This window comes from Tiliqua scincoides, chromosome 1 (genome assembly GCF_035046505.1).
Source record: "Tiliqua scincoides isolate rTilSci1 chromosome 1, rTilSci1.hap2, whole genome shotgun sequence".
NCBI classification, from domain to species: domain Eukaryota; kingdom Metazoa; phylum Chordata; class Lepidosauria; order Squamata; family Scincidae; genus Tiliqua; species Tiliqua scincoides.
Genome location: NC_089821.1, coordinates 234,737,302 through 234,760,234, shown reverse-complemented (window position 1 = coordinate 234,760,234; position 22,933 = coordinate 234,737,302). Strand labels below are relative to the sequence as shown.

The 22,933-nt window shown below is 45.0% G+C and overlaps 1 protein-coding gene across 1 annotated transcript in view; it reads left to right on the top strand.

The window, feature by feature from the left end:
• SRD5A2 (steroid 5 alpha-reductase 2) overlaps window positions 1-17,216 on the top strand; it is a 49,782-nt gene extending 32,566 nt beyond the window's left edge. The window contains exons 2-5 of the mRNA XM_066611512.1: window positions 12,041-12,204; window positions 14,000-14,101; window positions 14,818-14,968; window positions 17,150-17,216. Of these exons, the coding sequence (XP_066467609.1) occupies window positions 12,041-12,204; window positions 14,000-14,101; window positions 14,818-14,968; window positions 17,150-17,216 (484 nt within the window). The remainder of the gene's footprint in view (window positions 1-12,040; window positions 12,205-13,999; window positions 14,102-14,817; window positions 14,969-17,149) is intronic.
• The last annotated feature ends 5,717 nt before the right edge of the window (window positions 17,217-22,933 follow it).

Here is a 22,933-nt window from a genome sequence, read left to right as displayed (position 1 = left end):
TAATAAAGTAAAAATCCTTTTACCATGTTGGTTCATTGTCTGTTGGGGACAAAGTTTCAGAATCCTGCCTAGCCGTTCAGCAAGCTACCAAAAATCCTCATTGTGGACTAGTAACTTGAGGACTAAGACTTTAAGTAAAGAAAGTGCTCAGTGCCTACAAGGGTTATAGTTAAGCCTAGAGGGTCTCAGTATCCCTGGACTGAGACACTGGCTCTTACAGGGTGGTGGCAGTACTACCGAACAGGGATCTTTGAGGGCTCTAGGTTTCAGAACCAACAACTCTGGGCACCCCAAAACCCTGAGAGTGTGACGAAGTCTACGACACAGAGGAACTCCAGGAACAAAGACTGCTCCTTGAAACATCTCTACTGGAACCTGGGACAGGTAACCAGGCAAAGGACAGATATAAAGATCCAGTTTAGCTTCAGGCTGTCTCAATGCGTGGATGAGACGGTGGTGTAGGGAGGAGGGGTTTAGATTCGTTAGGCACTGGGGAACGTTTTGGGACAAGCGGGGCCTGTACAAGAGGGACAGGCTCCATTTGAACCAGAATGGAACCAGACTGCTGGCGCATAACATTAAAAAGGTGGCAGAGCAGCTTTTAAACTGATCCCTGGGGGAAGGCCGACAGGAGCCATGGGGCATCCGGTTTGGGACTCCTCATCCCTATGGGATGAGGATGGGGAGGTTAGAGAACAACAAGACAAAGGCAGGGTAGGAGAAGAAATTGGGAAAGGTAGGGTGATGGGATGTGATAGACGGTTTGGCACAATGAGAGGATGCAGGGACAAAGGAGCAAATAAGCAGCCCATCCTGGGGCATTCCGTGTATAAATGCTTTTATGCGAATGCCCGAAGTCTACGAGCAAAGGTGGGAGAACTGGAATGTCTGGTAACAAGGGAAAACATTGACATAGTGGGCATAACGGAAACCTGGTGGAATGCGGAGAATCAGTGGGATACCGCAATCCCGGGCTATAAACTCTACAGGAGGGACAGGCAGGGGCGTGTTGGAGGTGGGGTGGCCCTTTATGTTAAGGAAGGGATAGAATCCAGCAAAGTAGAGATTGAAGGTGGGTCCGACTCCACCACAGAATCTCTGTGGGTTAAATTACCAGGCTTGTGCAGCGATGTAATACTGGGGGCGTGCTATCGTCCCCCAGACCAGAAATCTGATGGGGACCTTGAAATGAGGAAACAGATCAGGGAGGTGACAAGGAGGGACAGGGTTGTAATCATGGGGGACTTCAATTATCCTCATATTGACTGGGTCAATTTGTGTTCTGGTCACGATAAGGAAACCGGATTTCTTGACATGCTAAATGACTGTGGTTTAGATCAGCTAGTCACGGAGCCCACCAGAGGAAAGGTGACTCTGGATTTAGTATTGTGCGGTACGCAGGACCTGGTTAGAGATGTAAACGTTACTGAGCCATTGGGGAACAGTGATCATGCTGTGATCCGTTTTGACGTGCACGTTGGGGGAAGAATACCAGGCAAATCTCTAACAAAAACCCTTGACTTCCGACGGGCGGACTTCCCTCAAATGAGGAGGCTGGTTAGAAGGAGGTTGAAAGGGAGGGTAAAAAGAGTCCAATCTCTCCAGAGTGCATGGAGGCTGCTTAAAACAACAGTAATAGAGGCCCAGCAGAGGTGTATACCGCAAAGAAAGAAGAGTTCCACTAAATCCAGGAGGGTGCCCGCATGGCTAACCAGCCAAGTTAGAGAGGCTGTGAAAGCTGTAAGCTTCCTTCCGTAAATGGAAGTCTTTCCCTAATGAGGAGAATAAAAAGGAACATAAACTGTGGCAAAAGAAATGTAAGAAGGTGATATGGGAGGCCAAGAGAGACTATGAGGAACGCATGGCCAGCAACATTAAGGGGAATAATAAAAGCTTCTTCAAATATGTTAGAAGCAAGAAACCCGCCAGAGAAGCGGTTGGCCCTCTGGATGGTGAGGGAGGGAAAGGGGAGATAAAAGGAGACTTAGAGATGGCAGAGAAATTAAATGAGTTCTTTGCATCTGTCTTCACGGCAGAAGACCTCGGGCAGATACCGCTGCCCGAACGGCCCCTCCTAACCGAGGAGTTAAGTCAGATAGAGGTTAAAAGAGAAGATGTTTCAGACCTCATTGATAAATTAAAGATCAATAAGTCACCGGGCCCTGATGGCATCCACCCAAGGGTTATTAAGGAATTGAAGAATGAAGTTGCAGATCTCTAGACTAAGGTATGCAACTTGTCCCTCAAAACGGCCACGGTGCCAGAAGATTGGAGGATAGCAAATTTCACGCCTATTTTTAAAAAGGGAAAGAGGGGGGACCCGGGAAACTATAGGCCGGTCAGCCTAACATCCATACCGGGTAAGATGGTGGAATGCCTCATCAAAGATAGGATCTCAAAACACATAGATGAACAGGCCTTGCTGAGGGAGAGTCAGCATGGCTTCTGTAAGGGTAAGTCTTGCCTCACGAACCTTATAGAATTCTTTGAAAAGGTCAACAGGCATGTGGATGCGGGAGAACCCGTGGACATTATATATCTGGACTTTCAGAAGGCGTTTGACACGGTCCCTCACCAAAGGCTACTGAAAAAACTCCACAATCAGGGAATTAGAGGACAGGTCCTCTCGTGAATTGAGAACTGGTTGGAGGCCAGGAAGCAGAGAGTGGGTGTCAATGGGCAATTTTCACAATGGAGAGAGGTGAAAAGCGGTGTGCCCCAAGGATCTGTCCTGGGACCGGTGCTTTTCAACCTCTTCATAAATGACCTGGAGACAGGGTTGAGCAGTGAAGTGGCTAAGTTTGCAGACAACACCAAACTTTTCCGAGTGGTAAAGACCAGAAGTGATTGTGAGGAGCTCCAGAAGGATCTCTCCAGACTGGCAGAATGGGCAGCAAAATGGCAGATGCGCTTCAATGTCAGTAAGTGTAAAGTCATGCACATTGGGGCAAAAAATCAAAACTTTAGATATAGGCTGATGGGTTCTGAGCTGTCTGTGACAGATCAGGAGAGAGATCTTGGGGTGATGGTGGACAGGTTGATGAAAGTGTCGACCCAATGTGCGGCGGGAGTGAAGAAGGCCAATTCTATGCTTGGGATCATTAGGAAGGGTATTGAGAACAAAACGGCTAGTATTATAATGCCGTTGTACAAATCGATGGTAAGGCCACACCTGGAGTATTGTGTCCAGTTCTGGTCGCCGCATCTCAAAAAAGACATAGTGGAAATGGAAAAGGTGCAAAAGAGAGCGACTAAGATGATTACGGGGCTGGGGCACCTTCCTTATGAGGAAAGGCTATGGCGTTTGGGCCTCTTCAGCCTAGAAAAGAGACGCTTGAGGGGGGACATGATTGAGACATACAAAATTATGCAGGGAATGGACAGAGTGGATAGGGAGATGCTCTTTACACTCTCACATAATACCAGAACCAGGGGACATCCACTAAAATTGAGTGTTGGGCGGGTTAGGACAGACAAAAGAAAATACTTCTTTACTCAGCGTGTGGTCGGTCTGTGGAACTCCATGCCACAGGATGTGGTGCTGGCGTCTAGCCTAGATGCCTTTAAAAGGGGATTGGACAAGTTTCTGGAGGAAAAATCCATTATGGGGTACAAGCCATGATGTGTATGCGCAACCTCCTGATTTTAGAAATGGGTTAAGTCAGAATGCCAGATGTAGGGGAGGGCACCAGGATGAGGTCTCTTGTTATCTGGTGTGCTCCCTGGGGCATTTGGTGGGCCGCTGTGAGATACAGGAAGCTGGACTAGATGGGCCTATGGCCTGATCCAGTGGGGCTGTTCTTATGTTCTTATGTTCTTATGCTGTGTTAACGTGAATTGCTTTAGAGTTGCCTGAGATCTGGTTGCCTGGGCCTCTTTGCCTTTTAACTCTCTGTGGCTGTGCCTGATCTCTGTCCTCTCTTGTCCTAGGGCCGCGGCCTTAGGTCAGGACAGGGCTCAAGGCAAGTAGTTAGATGAGAACTTCATTTGGTCAACAACTTACAGCAGTGGTTCCCAACCTTTAGGAGCCTGCAGATCACTGAGGCAAAAATGGGAATTGCCGTGGACCACATGTAACCCCCTCCATCCCCACCGCACACACAAAAATACAATTCAATTTGGTAGCCCATGGGGGAGTGCATACTGGAAAGGTCAGCTGTGGGGGTCCATTCTCTGCCCTCTCTAGTGGGTCATGGGGAAGCATCTTGCTGAGTGAGCGCTCCTCCATGGACTACCAGAAAGGGTGGAGAATGAACCCTCCTTCATCTGGCACTTCAGCAAGCACTGGACCATCAGAGAGGGTGGAGAACAGAATACTTATAGCCACAGCTCACACTTCAGTGGTCCATGGGGAGTGCTCACTTGGCAAGACAATGAAAGTGATCAAAGGTGATCGTCCTTTTTTTTCCTGAGACCTTGCGGAGCACTTCTTAGGGTCTCAAGGACCACCTGTGGTCCTTGGACCACAGGTTGGGAACCACTGACTTACAGTGACCAGAAGCTCAGCTGCAGAGCACCCAGTCTGGGGTTGCTGAGGAGGCTCACATGAATGATGCACTGATGATGGGCTTGAACTGATGGGTAGGACTAAAGTGAGGATGGAGTGAAAGAATCAAAGAACAAGGAAAGAATCGACCTTGTCAAGAGATCCAATCACAGATCTGCTGCATAATGTATATGTCCTGTAGCCAGTTTCAGGGACAGACTTCCATACGATGCGGCAGATCTGCCTGGATTTTCTGACATTGGTAGTTTTACTTTAAAGTAATGTGAGACTTACATTGCTAGTTTTACTTTAACTGTGATAGTTACACATTCAATCAGAGCAGCACCGCTCTGGAAGGGGTCTCTGTACTTTGCTGTGGGGTATGTGATCAGGAAAATGACACAGTGGATACCTCCCCATCCACTGCTGCTGTTCTGAGCTCATTTGATGTTACTTGTGGCTGCTTGAAGGTGAAAAAAATTATAACACTGGAAGATTTAATCACAAATCACCTGGGTAGCATGTAGATTGGCTAAGCGTGATGCTGACCCTCTAGAAATAGTCAATGCGGATCTCCCACATCATTTTTCCCCCCCATCATTTTTTCTTTGAAGATGGAACATTCCTTGGTAGAAGAGCTGGTGATGACCTTAAATGGATCCAGCACTTGTGAGACAGTACACAATAGCCACTAAGAGAGATGCTACCCTGGGATGAAAAGTGATGAACTGGTATTCTTCTCCTGCTCAAAATAAGAAATCCACCTCTTTGCCCAGAGAGCAGGGGATAGCTTTGAACTGTGGCTGTGAAAAGGCTAGACGTTTCTGGTCTCAGATAAATACTGTTAAAGAATTAGGTAAGGCGTTTGGGGATTTATAATTTCTGTATTGGATCAACTGCACTTAACACACTAGAATTTTAGCTGACCAACTCTTTGTCAGTACGCTGGAGAAGAAGGATGGGGCTAAGGTTTTTGTTAAGCTAATAATCCAGGAGGCTAGTCAATGCTTCTTAATGACTCCCGGATGATCCTGCATGGAAACCCTTCTTAGTACAGGACCCTGTACTAAGAAGAGAGGCTGTGGTCTAGGTGTCTAGGTGACGCCCTTCCCCCTTTGTGTGGAAAACAGAGAAGAGAGAAAAAGATAGCAGACAGAAACTGAAATGGGATTTGATTTGAGAGAGACTGCAATGGGAGCTAAGAGAAGGAACCAGCAGCTAGCAGTTGCAGACATGCTTAGGAAATGCATGTGCTTACAAGAGCAATTGCTACTGAATTCCACCCAGTGCTCCAACTTATGTATTTGTAAATAAAGCCAACATGACAAAGACACCACAAATTTCCAGTGACCTTTCCTCTAAAGGCAACTCAAGGCTAAATGATGCTGCACCCTGGGAATTTTGAGTGTGGGATAAACTCCAATCACATAGATGTGTCTACAAATTGAGAACACTCCTCAGTCATGTTTGGCACAATCATATTGGTGATAGTGGATGTGGACAGTTGATACTACCTTGAGCATGGATGGGGCAGAATCACAGTAACAATGTACATCAAGAGCCCAACCCAGTTGCATTATAGAGTTAGTTCCAATGATATGCCAGGGGCTAAGCATTATATATGCTTCTTCTTCTTGAAGGAAGGACCTAAAATATTGCATGTGTTCACAACTCCCAGTAGACCACTTCAGTGAGCTATTTCTTTTAGCAAACACCAGTTAGCATACACCAGTTGGTATAACAGTTCAGGTGTCAGACTGGGGAGTCCCAGGTTCATATCCCTGCACCACCATGAAGCTGGATAGATGACTTGGGTCAGTCACTGTGTCTCTGCCTAACCTATCTCACAGGCTTGTTGTGAGGGTAAACTGGAGATGGAAAGAAGCATGTATGCCAGCCTGAGCTTTGTGGAAGAAGGTTGGGATATCAATGTAATGCAATAAATATCATGAGAACTGATTCAGAATATACTTGCTTTTGCATAGAATACTAATGTGACACTCTCTGCTAATAGTACCAATGAGAATGAAACCTCAAGAGATGGGCAGTCCTGAAGGCGCCACCGCTTCTGGGTGCAATGGCGCCAAAGCAGCCTCCACTACATCCTGTGGCACCACACCAGCCACCAGAGGTCTCCTGGGGGGGGGGAAAGGACTTTCATCCCTTTCCCCGGGGAAAGCCCCAAGTCCTCCAATGGGACTTGTCAAGTCTGTGGCAGCTATTTATAGAACATTTTATATAAATTCTCTTTAAAAGACACTGCTTTAGTTATCTTAACTTAATGGTATTTAACACCGGAGAAATTAGCAAAAATGTACTCTGGGTTATCAAATAAGTGTTGGAAATGTAATGAGGTAGAAGGAACTTTTTATCACATGTGGTGGACATGCGAAAAAGCAAATACTGGAAAATGATACATAAATTGTTGCAAGAGTTATTACATTGTGTATTACCATTCAAACCAGAAATATTCCTCCTAAATGTGACAGCAGAAATTAAAGACCAATGTAAGAAACACCTTATTGTACATATTGTTACAGCGGCAAGAATATTGTTTGCGCAAAAATGGAAATCTAAAGATGTGCCAACTAGAGAAAATTTAATAGATAAAATTTATGAAGTTGCAGAAATGGAAGTTCTAACAGAAAGAATGAAAGAGAGATTTAGATAGAATAAGAAAATATTGGAAGTTTTTTTACGATTGGATAGATAATTTGAGTTAAACAATATTGAGTGTTTCACTAAATGCAATTTTTTATATTGATAAATATGATAGCCTTTGTACTGATGATTATTGTGTTTTTTTGTTAACTGAATGATGTATGGTGGAATCTAGGGCCAATACCCTTATGTGTAACCTGTGTTGTACCTACCCCAAGTATAACCTATTTCCTTTCCTGTATCTGTAATAAATAAATAAATAAAATGTTTTTTTTAAAAAGTCTGTGGCAGCTATTTTGCTAGTGCAGACTTGAGAGACTCCATGTCAGGCCAGAAGGCCCAACACAAAGATCAGGATCTGGCAGAGCAGAACTCTGCTGATCCCGCCCCCTCCCAACCCTGCTCCTCCCCCTCCGCTCCACCCTCCCAGAAACACCTCCACCCTCCCCCAAAGCCCTCACCACTGTCCAGAACTCTTACCTAGCTCCAGGTGGTGTTTGGCCGATGCTAGGCTCAGCACTGACTGACGCTGAGCCGGTGCAAGCGCCGACTCAGCTCAAGGTGTTGCCGGCGTGCCTTACGTCATGTTTGCAACACCCAGCACCAATGCTGGAGGTCAGTGTTGGGCCTAAGTCATGTCTTGCCATTATAATTTTTATAATTCTGCATTTATATCTGCATTTATAAAATATCTGCATTGATATACTACTTTTTGGTTACATAGATCAGGGGTCTCCAAACCCGGGGCCAGATACAGCCCACAGTGAGCCTCTATCTGACCCACGGCCAGCCTCTTGTCCCCTGAAAGCCTCTGGCCCACTTGACTGAACATGACCAGAGCTGTGCTCTGATTGCATCTGGAGGGTGTTCTGAGGGCCGGAGAGGCTGAGTGAATGAGCCTACTCATTCATTTATTCATTCATCTAAGTTCCATCTCTAATTTATTTATTTAAATTTATATTTCAATTTTTTTCTGGCCCTCAGCACTGTGCCAGATATTTCATGTGGCCCTCTGGCCAAAAAGTTTGGAGACCCCTGACGTAGATAATGAAAAAAAATCACAGACATAATAACCAAAAAAGCACAAAAAGATACATTAACAACAGAAATAGACAAGACTGAAAGCTTATCTGAAAAGGATCCCTGTGGAAAGATGCACATTTTAAAGAGGTGCTCCTCTGAGAGCTAGCACGGGGAGAACAACTATTTCCACTCACCCCAGCAGATCAACTTTTGCTGTGGCTGTTTGCTGGTGTTTCTTTTGCATCTTTTTTTTATTTTTAAGATTGTGAGCCCTTTAGGAACTGGGAACCATTTATTTTACTACATATACTAATTTAAGAACTTTTTTGTTGAAAAACAGTATATAAATGTTCTTAATCATTGTAACCTTTATTGTCCTTCTACAGGCTGAAGGGCAAACAAGCTTCCCAGGGAAGGGAGTTCCAGATACTTGGTGCCACCACAAAGAAGGCCTTGTCCTGTGCACCCACCAATTCCACCACAGCTGGGGTGAAGTTCAAAGTTGAGCCTACCTCGATTATCAACAGTTTGGCAGGATCTTGCTAAAGAAGATGGTGCTTTCAATACACCTGAGCCCATCTCTGCAAGGCTTGTAATCAGCACTTTGAACTGGGCTCCAGAACAAACCAGAAGCCAGTGTAGATTGAACAGTACTGGAGATATATTATCTCCATAGTAGCTCCTGGTAGTAGTCTGGCAACAACAGCAATTGCTATAGATGAGATTTCTTATTCATGTGATGTGACCTACAGTTACAGTAAAGTACTCACCCTACAATATACATTCTATAGGTTGGCAGCCTTCAGTCTCGAAAGACTGGTATCACGCTCTGAATGGTGGTTCTGGAACAGCGTGTGTATATATATATATATACACATTCAATATACATACAATATACAAACAATATACATTCTCACTCTACTTGCTGAGGCAACCAGAAGGTGGTTCTTCTTCTGATTTTGGCCATATAATCCTCTGGTGTGATCTTTATGTAGCTCTGGTAACAGAGTACTGCACAATATTATTCCAACAACAATCCCCCAAACTTTTCATACTGCAAACCAATTTGTTGTCTTTTTGGCAGGGCTGCCCATTCACTATGGCCCTGGCAGGGACCCTGTTCCCTTTTGTCTGGGAACATTTCCTCTGAGGACTTGCCAAGTTTTTCCCTTGTTGAATCTGCTGTTTCCTCCTCTGCAAAATAAATTGTTAGTCCGCTTTTGACATTCTAATATTGGTTTGTGTGTGTGTGTATGTGTGTATCATCCTTTTGTTGGATTACAAACTTGAAACTGTCAAGAGAGCCATGTTTCAGAGAGTCCTTTTTTCTGTGCCTTACAGCACAATCCTAACTGACCTTGAAAGGTCCTGCTGTAAAGCATGTTTGCATCTCCTCACAAGCAAGCCACACCAGTGCACGGAGGTGCACTGGCACACGGAGGCTGAATCCAGCCTCTGTGACGGCTTGCAGGGTGAACCTTGCATCAGCCAAGCTGGGCTGATGCAAGGCTCTGGGGTGGGCGGGGAGGAGGTGGGAGGGAGGCGTTCTGGGGCAGGGGAGAGTGAGTGGTGGGTGTCCTGGGCAGGTGGAGAGCTGGAGGCAGGGCTGGGACCCAGCAGTTATGGCACAAGTCCAAGGAGACCCATTGGGGCCAGGATAGTTTACCCGGAGGTAAGGGTAAATGTTTCCCCTTATGTCTGGCTGAGCCACTTTGAGCACCTATCCTACACTGGATACAGTGCAAGCCTCTTGGCTTTCCTGTTCCAGCGCAAGATAGGATTGCATCCTTAGTTTAAACCTGATCTGTTTTTGATTTTCCACCTTTACATGATTGTTAGCAACCTTCAGTCTCGAAAGACTATGGTATCGCGCTCTGAAAGGTGGTTCTGGAACAGTGTCTAGTGTGGCTGAAAAGGCCGATTTGGGAGTGACAATCCCTTCCACACCGGGAGCAAGTGCAGTCTGTCCCTGGTCTGTCTCCCTGGCTATGGGCCTTCCTTCTTTGCCTTTTTGCCTCAGACTGTTGGCCAAGTGTCTCTTCAAACTGGGAAAGGCCATGCTGCACAGCCTGCCTCCAAGCGGGCCGCTCAGAGGCCAGGGTTTCCCACCTGTTGAGGTCCGCTCCTAAGGCCTTCAGATCCCTCTTGCAGATGTCCTTGTAGCGCAGCTGTGGTCTACCTGTAGGGTGCTTTCCTTGCACGAGTTCTCCATAGAGGAGATCCTTTGGGATCCGGCCATCATCCATTCTCACGACATGACCGAGCCAACGCAGGCGTCTCTGTTTCAGCAGTGCATACATGCTAGGGATTGCAGCTCGTTCCAGGACTGTGTTCTTTGGAACTTTTTCCTGCCAGGTGATGCCGAGGATGTGCCGGAGGCAGCGCATGTGGAAAGCGTTCAGTTTCCTCTCCTGTTGTGAGCGAAGAGTCCATGACTCACTGCAGTACAGAAGTGTACTCAGGACACAAGCTCTCTCTCGATACCGAGCTAAACAAACGCATCGGTAAAGCAGCTACCACGTTTTCCAGACTCACAAAGAGCGTCTGGTCCAACAAGAAGCTGACGGAACATACCAAGATCCAGGTCTACAGAGCACCTTTACAGGCAAAATGTTATTTGTGATTACCTTTACGCCAGAAAAACATTTGCCACAGCAGTCGTTTTAAAGAAGCAGCAGCTAAATGAACCTTGCTGTCACCACCAGATACAGTTCTAACTTTTAAGGAAAAGCAAATAGACTGGGTAGGAGACTTGGCAGATACACACAGAGCAAAACAGGCACATATGTACGTATTATCCAACAGGATGGTGTAGCTGTTCCCTACGTGGCACTGATCTGTGTGCAAGAAATCGGATTTCAGAAACAGATATTTAGATTGCTGTCTTCCTTCTGATAAGTCATGTGTCCTCATAAGAGGTGCACATATTTCCATACTACTTTTTCATTTACTTTATGAGCAGAAGTGAAACCATGAACTGGATGGATCCTTGTGAAGAGTTGTTCACAAGAATGTTTCTGCTAAATGGGACCTGGGGCATTGTGGCCTGATGCTGTCTCGTGTCTGCCTCCTCTAGACTTCAAAAAAAGCCAAACCAAAAATCCTTCCCATGCTCCTCGTCTGCTGCGGTGAAACCCAGAAGTGTGGAATATCCATTTTCATTGACAGGACAGTGAATTCAAGCTGAAAATGAAACCAGAAGTCTCATACTTTTGGGTTTCATGGCAGAGCGCAAGGAGCATGCTAAGGAGGGGAATGATCTGTTTCTTGCTTGAGCAAGTGGGAAGCAGATCGCTGTGGCTTGCATTTGTGGCTGGTTGGAGGGAAGCAGCAATAGCAGTTCCAGGGTAAAAGGCACCCCGAATCCACAGCCCCCTTGAACCCCAGCAGTCTGCCCTGATGCAACCTGCATCAGGTGGCTGCATGGGTGAACCAGCAATAGACCGGAACAAGCAGCTTGTTTCCCACAGTGGCCCACCAGATGCCTCTGAAAAGACACCACACAGATCTTTTGTTGTTGAACAATAGCAGTCTTTTGTTGTTGCTCCTCAGCAGCTGGTATTCAGCAGTATCCTGCTCCTGGGAATTCCATGGAGCTGGCTAATAATCACTGATAGATCTCTCTGCCATGAATTTGTCTAATTGCCATTTCAGCTACAGGTCATGGCATCCTGTGGCAGAACATTCCTTCAGTTAATTATATGGGAAGTCCTTGTCAAGTGATGGTTCTCCAGGTTGTAGTGAGAACCCATCTGAGGCAAAATGAAGGATTCTTTGACTTATGAGAAGGTGTCAGATCTGTTGTTTTCAGCTATTTTCAGCTGCTTGACATTCTGCGTGTGGTTTGTTTTGTTTTTCTGTCTGCCTTAGGACATTCATTTACTCCCTCTTCACAAGAGGCAGACCTTTCCCACTGAAGACATTCTTTTTCAGCATGCTGTTCTGTATCTATAATGGCTTCCTTCAAGGCTATTACATGATTTTCTGCGCTGAATACCCAGATGACTGGTGCAAAGACATAAGATTTACATCAGGTAATTATAATTGCTGGATGTCAAGCAACTGATCATCCAGCTTAATGGAGATCTACTGAAATTCACAGTGTCAAGTAATGAATGAGGCACAGTACTACATGTCAAGATAACAAATCATGTTTTGAATCACAACAAGCAAAAGAAGGACACTGCAGGATTTGTTAGTCTTAAGGGTGCCACCAGACTCTTGTTTTTGCTGCAACAGAGAAACAAAGCTATTTCCCTAGATGTTCCCCACAACATCTTGATCAACAACCTAATAAAACATGGACTAGAGATGATATCACAATTAGATGAATTAACATTGGTTGGGCAACCACATACAATGCAAAGAGTGCCTAGCAGTGGCTCTCTTCAACCTGGGACAGTTTCAAGTCTCGAGGGCTCTGTCTTGGTCCTAGTTCAGCATATTTATCAAAGATGAAGGGGTGAAGGGAATTCTTATTGAATTTGCGGATGACACTAGACTGGGAAGAATAGCTAACACTGCAGAACATGACAGTAGCATTCAGGAGGACCTTTAGAGAATGGAACACTGAGCGGAAACTAGCAAAACGAAGTTCAACAGAGACAAACGCAAGATTCTGCACTTATTCCCCCTCCCCAAATCAAATGCACTGATATAGAATGGACAATACCTGACTTGGAAATACAGTCAGTTCTTTTTATATGCGAATTTGTTATCTGCACATTTACTTATCTTCAAGGGGCAAAATTGCCACCCACCTCTGCACCTCTGTTCTCCTTATCCACTATGCAGAGACTTTCAGAGGCTACAGGCAACTTCAGAATGGCACCTGGGACCAGTGCAAACCCTTTAAAAATATCCAGCAGAAGCTTCCACCGGCCATTTTAAAGGGGTCTGTGCTGGTTGTGGGTGCCATTCTAAAGGTCCCTGCAGCTTCTGCAGCATTCAGAGATTTGAGCAGTTCCTGCTGCCCTCTGATGGCTTCCCAAGGGGGTCTGCTCAATTCTTCTGATGGCAGAATACCATCCCCTTCCTCCCCAGAATACCCCTTGTACTTAACCCCATTAATCTTTGAATTCACTAATCACTAGGGTTTCCAGGAACTTAACCCTAACAGATAACAAGAACTGACTGTACAGTGTGTGAAAGCAGATGAAGCCCAATAGCTTCTGAAGCAGCAAGCCCTATGTTTCCCCTCCTTACCTGATGATGTGCCAGCCTCTGGTCCTCCCATTCTCTAATGTTCTCATTCAGTTCTTTCCTCCCCTCCACATTTCCTCTTCCTCTCTGTTTTCCTTTTCCAATCCAGTAAGAGTGGCTCTGCATTTGAACTGTTTACCAAGGGAAGTGGTGAGCTGTCCCTCTCTGGAGATCTTCAAGCAGAGGCAGGACAGGCACCTTTTGGAGATACTCTAGAGCAGACTCCCCTGCTTCAGGCTAGGAAAGGGGATAGGATCCGGCACACACTGCTGCCACCAAGATCCATCCCCTCCTGCCTCTGAACTGTCCTGGTACCTCCCCCAAACTGCCCATGACCTGCCTCTGCCACGACCTGCTCCAGTGTGGCCTGGGTGGGCCATTGACACGTGCATGGGCCATTTGCACCAGCAGCTTCAGAACACCTGAAAGCGGCACACCTTTTGAGTGCTGTAACTGGACTTATGGCAGTGGATCATGAGATTTGCTGCAGTAGACTCAGGATAAGATTGGGTTGTTCAAGCATGTTGATACATGTTTTGTAGCTATTCAGTTATTCTGTTTTGCTTGACTGTAGATTTGAAATATTTAGGTCACTCTCCCCAGAAACATTTCATATTCTTCTTCTAGGCATCCTGTTGTTCTTGTTTGGGATGGGAATCAATATTCATAGTGATGTCCTTCTACGCCAGCTAAGAAAACCTGGAGAGCTCACTTACAAGATTCCACAAGGTAATTGGCTCCCCAATCTTCCAAAAATATACCCAGCATGGTTTTTGACATCCCCTTGCTCCTAGAGGAGCCTACCCACCTTACCACATCATCCTGTCCTTTCCCAGCACAGCATTCCACTTCACATAGCTGCTGCAGGGAGAGCAGACCATCTGAACTACCATAACAGAATTTACATAGTACTTAAAAGTGTGGATGGTTACCCCACACTTGCAAATATGTGGGATAGTGTGCTGGAAAGGGGAGAGATGTGCAGAAGAGCTGTTCAGGCATATTGTATGAACCAGCTCTGTAACAGAAGATTGAGGAGAGGGGAGGGTTTGGGTGCCTCATATTCCTTTTTTTTAATCAAACATCCCCTGCTTTATGTATGAACTGGTTGGACAATCAATCATAGTCCAGTCTCATCTGGTTTTGCTCAAAGGCTTTGAAATCCTGTTTATTTCAGTTCTATTTGTCAATGTGATTGAACAGCCCAACTGGATGCAAAATTGCTCCTGTAGCCTTGATTTAAGGCTGTACACAATGACCTGGGAGAAAGCCCTATTGAACATAGTGGGACTTCTGAGTGAAGGTGTATAGGGTTGTGTTGTTAATTCTGTGTTTAGGGAAGGAGAATCAGACCTGTAGTGCATCATACTAGTGACATTTAGGCTTCTGCTTTGCTATATTGACTCAGCTTTCAAAAGTGCTCATGTGCCTTTTTTTCCATGTAGGTGGACTGTTTGCATATGTGTCTGGAGCAAATTTCTTTGGTGAGATCCTGGAATGGTTTGGCTATGCAATAGCTACCTGGTCACTACCAGCATTTGCCTTTGCGCTCTTTACACTCTGCTTCATTGGGCCACGTGCTCATCACCACCACAGGTATCCAATCTGTAATTGTTGTTATTTGTATTGTTAGTATACAGTATCAATACTGCAAGACAGAAATAGTGCAAAACTTTCCTCCCATCTTCCTGAAGACAGAGCATTTCAGGGGTGCGCGTGTGGGGTGCAGTGGCATAGTTAGATTATGTGCAAAGCACAAAATTTTGCAGGGAGCCTCACCGGGGCGTGCAAGTGGCCCTTCCCCCTCTCTTTTGGATCCATTCCCTGTGGTGGTAGCAAAACGGAGGCATTTGCCACTGGGGCGTGCAGGTGGCTCCCTTTCCCCCCCTTCGGAGCCATTCCCAGTGGAGGCATTTGCCTCCGTTTTGCTCCCACCACTGTTTTGCTCCCACCACTGGGAATGGGTCCGAAGGGGAGGGGGAAGGGCCAATTGCACGCCCTAGTGGCAAATATCTCAGTTTTGCTCCCACCATCGGGAACGCCTCTGGTGAGGCTCCCTGCAAGACTTAGTGCTTTGCACCCCCTCTAGCTACACCACTGGTGGGGTGCATTTCAGGGGTGTGTGTGTTTGTTCATGTACACACGCGTGCACACACAGAACAAATTCTAGGTTTGTTTGTTTTCAGTTTAAACACCAGCATCAGAGGACTGTTACATGACTTTGCATGTGGCATAGTTAGTCCTTCAGTGGAGCAAGTTCAAATATTCAACTCTGAAGGACAAACTACATGAGACCTTAAGCCCACCATTAACAGATGAACTTAAAACAGGAATGGTGCCAGAAATCAAAAAGCTTAAGACTGTGGTTTATATGGAGGGATTTAACCTCCCTTGCTATATATTCCCACCAAAGATTTAGGTATTTCAAAAACATTACACCCCACATTTTCTCCCACTTGTGGGCTCAAAGTAGCTTACAATGAAAAAATTAAAACAAGCAGTACAAATTGTACCATAAAAACACAGAAATCAACCAGCAGCAACAAGCAAAACAGTGAAAGCAAATAGAATCAAAACAAAGGAGGCAGCAATGGAATCAAGAGAGCCCAGGAAATGCCTGCTGAAAGTTCCAGGTCTTTGATCTCAGGGAAAAACAACAGGGAGGAGACTAGGCACGTATTAAGTGGTAGAGAGTTCCAGAGGGCAGAGGCTACCACTAAGAAGGCTCTTCCACATCAAAATCATCTTAACCTCAGCCATGAAACATGCCAGTGAGAGAGCCTTCTTCCTAAATCTTAATGGAAGGATTGTTCATATGGAAGAATGTGGACCTTTGGGTATCCTGGCCATAAGCTAAAGGGATTTAAAGCATTTTGAATCATGCCCAGAAACAAATAGAGGTGAAACATAACAATAAAGCCTTTCTGTGGTCAAGACTTGGGCAGCTGCATGTTGAAGCTTCCACAAGCAGCCCCACAGAGAGTTCATTGCGGAGTAATCCAATTGGGAAGTGATTAAGGCATGGGTCACTGTGGCCAGGTCCTGAGACAAAAATGAACACAGTTGGCACACCAGTTAAGAGTGAGCAAAAGTGCTTCAGGTCACAATCACTATCTAGAAATCCAAGAGCAAAAGCAGGCCCCAAACTGTGAACCTGCTTCTTGAAGGAGAGTGCAATCCCATCAAGAGTGGACCACTGATGACAGGTCAGTGAGTCTGCTAACCAGGAGAACCTCTGTCTTGTCCAGATATCAGTTCAGTTTGTCTGCTTTTATGTTCTGTCCCCTCTGCACTCAGCTTCATAAGTTCCCTCCTGTGTTCATGGTGGGTAGTCATGGTGGAGGGGGAGCTGTGGCTGTAACTGTGGTTTGGCAATTCAGACATCACATCAAACCTCTAGTAAGACAAGTCAGGGATTGCAAACCCACTTCAAATTATAGTTCCTGATTCTGGTTTGCCAGTCAGCAAGAAACCATTTTTTTCCCCATTCAGATCATGCCAAACCAGAGATAAGCATCCTTCAACTTGATGTGGTGTCTGAATTGAGCCAGAGGTATTTTGATGGCCACCAGCTGTCACTGGGATCTGAAAGTCAACTGAAAACTTTCAGTCATGTCAATAAAAACCATTATCATTAAAACCACTAAAAGGTTAAAACCACTGAAATGAAGGAAAAGTGAGAAATGAGATTCCACTTTCTAAAGCAATTTATGCAAGACTATTGTGCAATATGACTTGGCCATTTTGGCTTTAATGTTAATATTCCTTCTCTTTCAGGTACTATCTTAGAACGTTCACAAATTATCCAAGATCAAGAAAAGCCCTGATTCCTTTTATATTCTAGAGGCCTTTATCTAGACTCTGTGTGTGTGCCTGAGCCTGTGCATGTGTCCTTGCTCTAACTTTAAAGATGAATGTTTTTATTAACAAGTTTAGTGTCAGTTAAGAACATAAGAACAGCCCCACTGGATCAGGCATAGGCCCATCTAGTCCAGCTTCCTGTATCTCACAGCGGCCCACCAAATGCCCCAGGGAGCACACCAGATAACAAGAGACTTCCTCCCTGTGCCCTCCCTTGCATCTGGCATATCTAGCATAACCCATTTCTAAAATCAAGAGGTTGCAGATACACATCATAGCTTGTAACCCATAATGGATTTTTCCTCCAAGAAACTTGTCCAATCCCCTTTTAAAGGCATCCAGGCCAGATGCCATCACCACATCCTGCGGCAAGGAGTTCCACAGACCAACCACACGCTGAGTAAAGAAATATTTTCTTTTGTCTGTCCTAACCCTCCCAACACTCAATTTTAGTGGATGTTCCCTGGTTCTGGTGTTATGTGAGAGTGTAAAGAGCATCTCTCTATCCACTCTGTCCTTCCCGTGCATAATTTTGAATGTCTCAATCATGTTCCCCCTCAGGCGCCTCTTTTCTAGGCTGAAGAGGCCCAAACGCCGTAGCCTTTCCTCATAAGGAAGGTGCCCCAGCCCAGTAATCAACTTAGTTGCTCTCTTTTGCACCTTTTCCATTTCCACTATGTCCTTTTTGAGATGTGGTGACCAGAACTGGACACAATACTCCAGGTGTGGCCTTACCATAGATTTGTACAACGGCATTATAATACTAGCCGTTTTGTTCTCAATACCCTTCCTAATGGTTAATAATGGTGTCTGTTTCAAGGAGAAAGAATTTGATGTAGAGTAGGTTTCCAACACACCATTTGTTGTTGCTGGGTTACAGCAATTTGACAATGGTAGTACCTGATTGACAAGCTAGATGTGACAGGCAGCTCTATGAGTCTTCATCCCAAAACACACACACTCTCTCTCTCTCTCTCTCTCCAACAAAGCAGATATGGAATGCTGTAAGCTAGAGCAGATAACTAGCAGGAAAGAGGGGTGTTCAACCCTTTTCCCTTCTTAAGGGAAGGGTCATAGTTCAGTGACAGAATGTCTGCAGTATAGCCCCTGGCAGGTAGGGCTGGGAAGAACCCCTGTCTGAAGCCCTGGAAAGTTGTAACAGTCAGTACACTGTCAATCCTTTGCTCCTGATTTCAGCCTCTAGTGGCTACTTCATGTTTAAAAAAAAATGGGAGAAAGAATCATGGAACTGCCAATCACATGCAATTTGGCCCTTAAAGGAGTGAAGAACAGCTGTATGTCTGCAAGCTGCTCAGCAAGAGGTTTCTTCCTGCCCACATATGAAAGGTTGTCAGTCGGTCACTGCTGCTTTTGTCTGGAGAAACGACAAAACTTACATCTTGTCCTGTTTGTACTTGTCATGGTAAAAGGCACCATATTTAGGAATCTTCTGTGAGGAATGATCGGCCCTTTTAACTATGACCCTTCTATTCTGTGCTTGTGGTTTTCCCTGTCAAGAGACCAAATGAGCATTCCAGTAAACAAAAAAACAAAAAGCTGATAGCACTGTGTTCCAAGGCCTCCCGATGAGTTAAGATTTCATATTTGTTTCAACTGGACTGTTGTAGGAACTGATTACGATCAAGAATGGGTTGTAGTGTTCCGACAACAACACACAAATTATTTAATCAGACATGTCATTTCTTTGTGAAACTTGGTTCATGAACCAAACAAGAAGTATAATAAATAATGAATCTGTGAGTGAACTGAGCTGCCTTGCCTCTTGTTATAATTAGAATTTCGTTCTGTTAAGAGACTGTTCCAGGCACTCTGCAGTAACACAGAACTTTCATAGCACATTCAAGTATATGAGACAATTGTTATTCCCAGCCTGTTTGAAAATACCCTTTGGCTGTTTGGGATGTGTGGGTTTCTTTCATTTCAAATACATGCTTTTGTTAACATTTATGACATGCCAAAACATATCTGTAGCAATAACAATAATACATTATTATTATTAATGTCTAGAATCATGGGCAGCCCAATCCTAGCCTGCACTGGAACAGGCTGGCCAGCTGGCCTGTGCTGTATCCAGCGCAGGGTTGGGGCTGGCTGCAGTGCAAAAGGGAATCACTTCCCCTTACTCTGTGTTGCACAGCAGTTGCCCCAATGGGGCTACTTGGATCTGCACCACCAAAATAAGGCTGCTATAACTGCTATGAGGCTGGGCCGCTTGGGGTGGGGTTAGGATCTGGCCCAAGTGCCAGATCCTGGCACCACACCCCTAACTAGGCCTGGTCCACCCACTGGCCTGTCCTCCACTTGCCCTCCTCCCACCCTGGAACATCCTGTGACAGTGAATTCCATATATTAATTATGCTTTATGTGAAGAAGTACTTCCATTGGTCTGCCCTGAATCCAAACACTGGATGACTCCAGGTTCTTGTGTTATTGGTATAGGTGTGATTTTTTTTGGTGATAATGACATAAAAACATATACTGCTGCTTTCTGCACTTCTCACTTCATGTTTAAAACAAAAAACCCCAAATCTGCAAAAAAATAAAACACCTCTACATATTGTTCACTGTGGGCTGAACTGGGGGAGGTGTATGGGTAATAACAATTGTTGCATCTGCTGACACTATACCACCTATATCACTTACCTAATACACTTTTAAAGCAATTGTAATTTATAATTATAATTTACAAAAATGTGTACTTGGAATAAAAACATAACCACCGCTTTCTTCACTCCCCCTTGGAGAAAAATGATTGCTAAAAAAAATGGCTAAAATAATAAAAACATTTAAGAACACCTCTAGTTATTGGAAAGGGAGAAAAAGCACCATGCATAATTTTTGAAAACTTGTATCATGTCATTGCCTGCTTAAGTTGACTGTTGCCTTTTTCTAAACTGAAAAGCTCCAAACATTTTAGTCTTCCTTATAGAGAAGGTTCCTTGGGGCCCCTGATCAATTTGATTGCCCTTTCCTGCCCTTTTTTCAGTGTTACAATATGGTCATCAGATCACATTCAAAGCGGGCTACACAAACCCCCAGTACTGCTTTGTTAGGAAAGCTTTGTTTGGAGAATGTCTCCAGCATCTGACAGTGCTGCCTGCCACCAAGAAATGGCATCTCTGTCTGTGGACACTGGGACAACCAGAGTTGCAGTCTTCGCATTGCTGCTTCTGCAGAGCTAATATGGGTGGAAGAATTTCAAAGACTGACTCAGCTCAGGATGTTATGGTCAGCAAAACATCCTGAGCCCAGTCAGTCTTTGAAAATGTTCTGCCCAAAGTAGCCCTGTAGAAGCAACAATGCAAAGAAAGCAACACAATCTGCCCAGTGTCCACCAATAATGCTACTTCATGGTAGCCTTTAGCATTATAAGATGCTCACATGGATTTCCACTAAAGAGCACAGTTTATATCTGTGGATGCCTGAGCTCAGATGTTGCTTGCCTTGTGCGGTTATATGCATGAAAGCCTCTCATACAACTGTTTAGCTAATTGTATTTGAATTTTCAAAATGTGTGGGATTGAGTGCCTTGCCAAAATACTTTGCATAGGAAGCCTTCTGTCATGCGAATAATCCCTCCTGAATCACTGAACTCGCTCTTTGCAGTCATAAGTGCAGTCAACAAACAAATTAGCTGAACACTTGTGCATGGCTGATCCATCTTCACTCATGCTGTGGTGGAATAGGAACTGGTTCAGGAAGCTTGAAAATGATCAATAATAACGAGAATTGCAGTCCTCCACAGACAGAAATCAATTGAGTCAGTTGCACACTGTTGCTCTTGCAGTAATCAACCAAACTAAAACAAGAGTCTGGAGTGATTTGGTTTGCTAGCCTCTGCAAAACAACATAAGAACAGCCTTGCTGGATGAAGCCAAGGACCCATCTAGCCCATCATTCTGTTTCCCAAAGTGACCCACCATTTTCTTCAGGGTAGCCAAGCTGAAGATGAAGGCATACCTCTCCCCCATTGTTGCTCCCCTGCCAGTTGCAACTGCCTTCTGATCCTGAAAGGAGCATACAGTCATCATGATGAGTAGCCCTCCTCACCCCAGCACTGTCTTTTCTAGTGGCTGTTTGCTGGTGTTCTTTTGCATCCTTTTAGATTGTGAGCCCTTTTGGGACAGGGAGCCATTAGTTGTTTGTTTGATTTTCTCTGTAAACCGCTTTGTGAACTTTCCGTTGAAAATAGGTAAATATTGTTGTTAATAATAATAATAATAGCCAGTGTTAAACTTGTCCTCCATGAATGTTTCCAGTTCCCCTCTAAAAGCCATCTAAGCTAGCAGCCATCACCACCTCCATCAGCTGGGGAGGTGAATCCCATAGATGAATTATGTGCTGGGTGAAGAAGTACTGTTGTGTTCTGCTTTAAATCTCCTGACATGCAACTTCATTGGATCACCCTGGTTCTAGTGCTGTGAGAGAGGGAGAACAACTTCACAGGAAGATACACATTGATCTATGTTTACTCTACCTAGTCATGATTTTCATGTGTGAAGAATCCATCACAGAGCTTTCATATCACCTCAGTCACCTCAGCAGTGGCACTTTTTGATGAGCGTAGTGACAGGTTTTTTCTTTTTCTTTTATTCTGTTTTAAATAAGAATCAGGGACAGGCCCTTTTGCTCCCACTAGACAACAGCAATAATACCAAAATACCTTGGGGATTCTTTGCAGCTTCATTGGCACTGGAAAGCTGGAGATGACTGGGCAATTCGAAAGAATACAGATGTAGCATTTATTATCTCCCTGGAAAGGGGGAAAGGTGGTTTAGGGCGCAATCCTGCCCTTCACAGGAGGGTTGCAAACATTCCGTAAAGCACATTTGCGCTTCCTCAGAAGGAAGCCGGGCCAGCACTCAGAAGCACAGATCTGCAAAGGCCAATGCAAGCCTCCATGCCGGCTTCCTGTGCGCAGGTTGCTTCAGCCTGGCTGGACCCCAACCCCACTTCCTGGGGAGAATGGAGCAGCTTCAAACCGCTCCGCTCTCCTCGGACTTGCACCACCTCAAGAGGTGGCACATGTCTGAGGAAACCTATAGGGGCCAGCGGCCCTTACCCATGTTTCCACTTGCCTCTGGCTGAGCCGTTTTTGATACCTATCCTGCGCTGGATACAGCACAAACCTCTTATATAGTAATATATGGATAGTATATGGATATATATATATATATACAACATTTATATGGATATGGATATATGGATAGTAATACAACATTTCAGTGCCTTCTTGCTAGCTACAAGTAGTTTAGGCTTAGTTATGATCCAACTGCCAAAGACAGGTTAGATAGCTACCTATTGAGTACTGCAGAGCATTTACATTCATTTATTCCACAAAACTTGCTATTTGTTATAGTTAGGTGGTATAATCACCCTACCCATCTGGCAGGATCTCAATATGTCCTTCCCAGTACTACCACTCAGTGAGGCTGAACTATAGGATATTATTTTCTTCACTAAAAATCATTGCTAGTCTAGCCTGCCCTAAAACACAGTGACAGAGTATCCCGAGCCATGAACTCTGACAGCTGGAAGCCTGAGTCCAGCTACCACACACACAGCTCTAGTAGAGCTCAACTCTCTCATTGTAGCTAAATGCCAACTCTTTTGTCCTCCCACATAAAGTTCTATTTCAGCCATTTTCAACCACTGTGCTGTGGCAAATTGGTGTGCTGC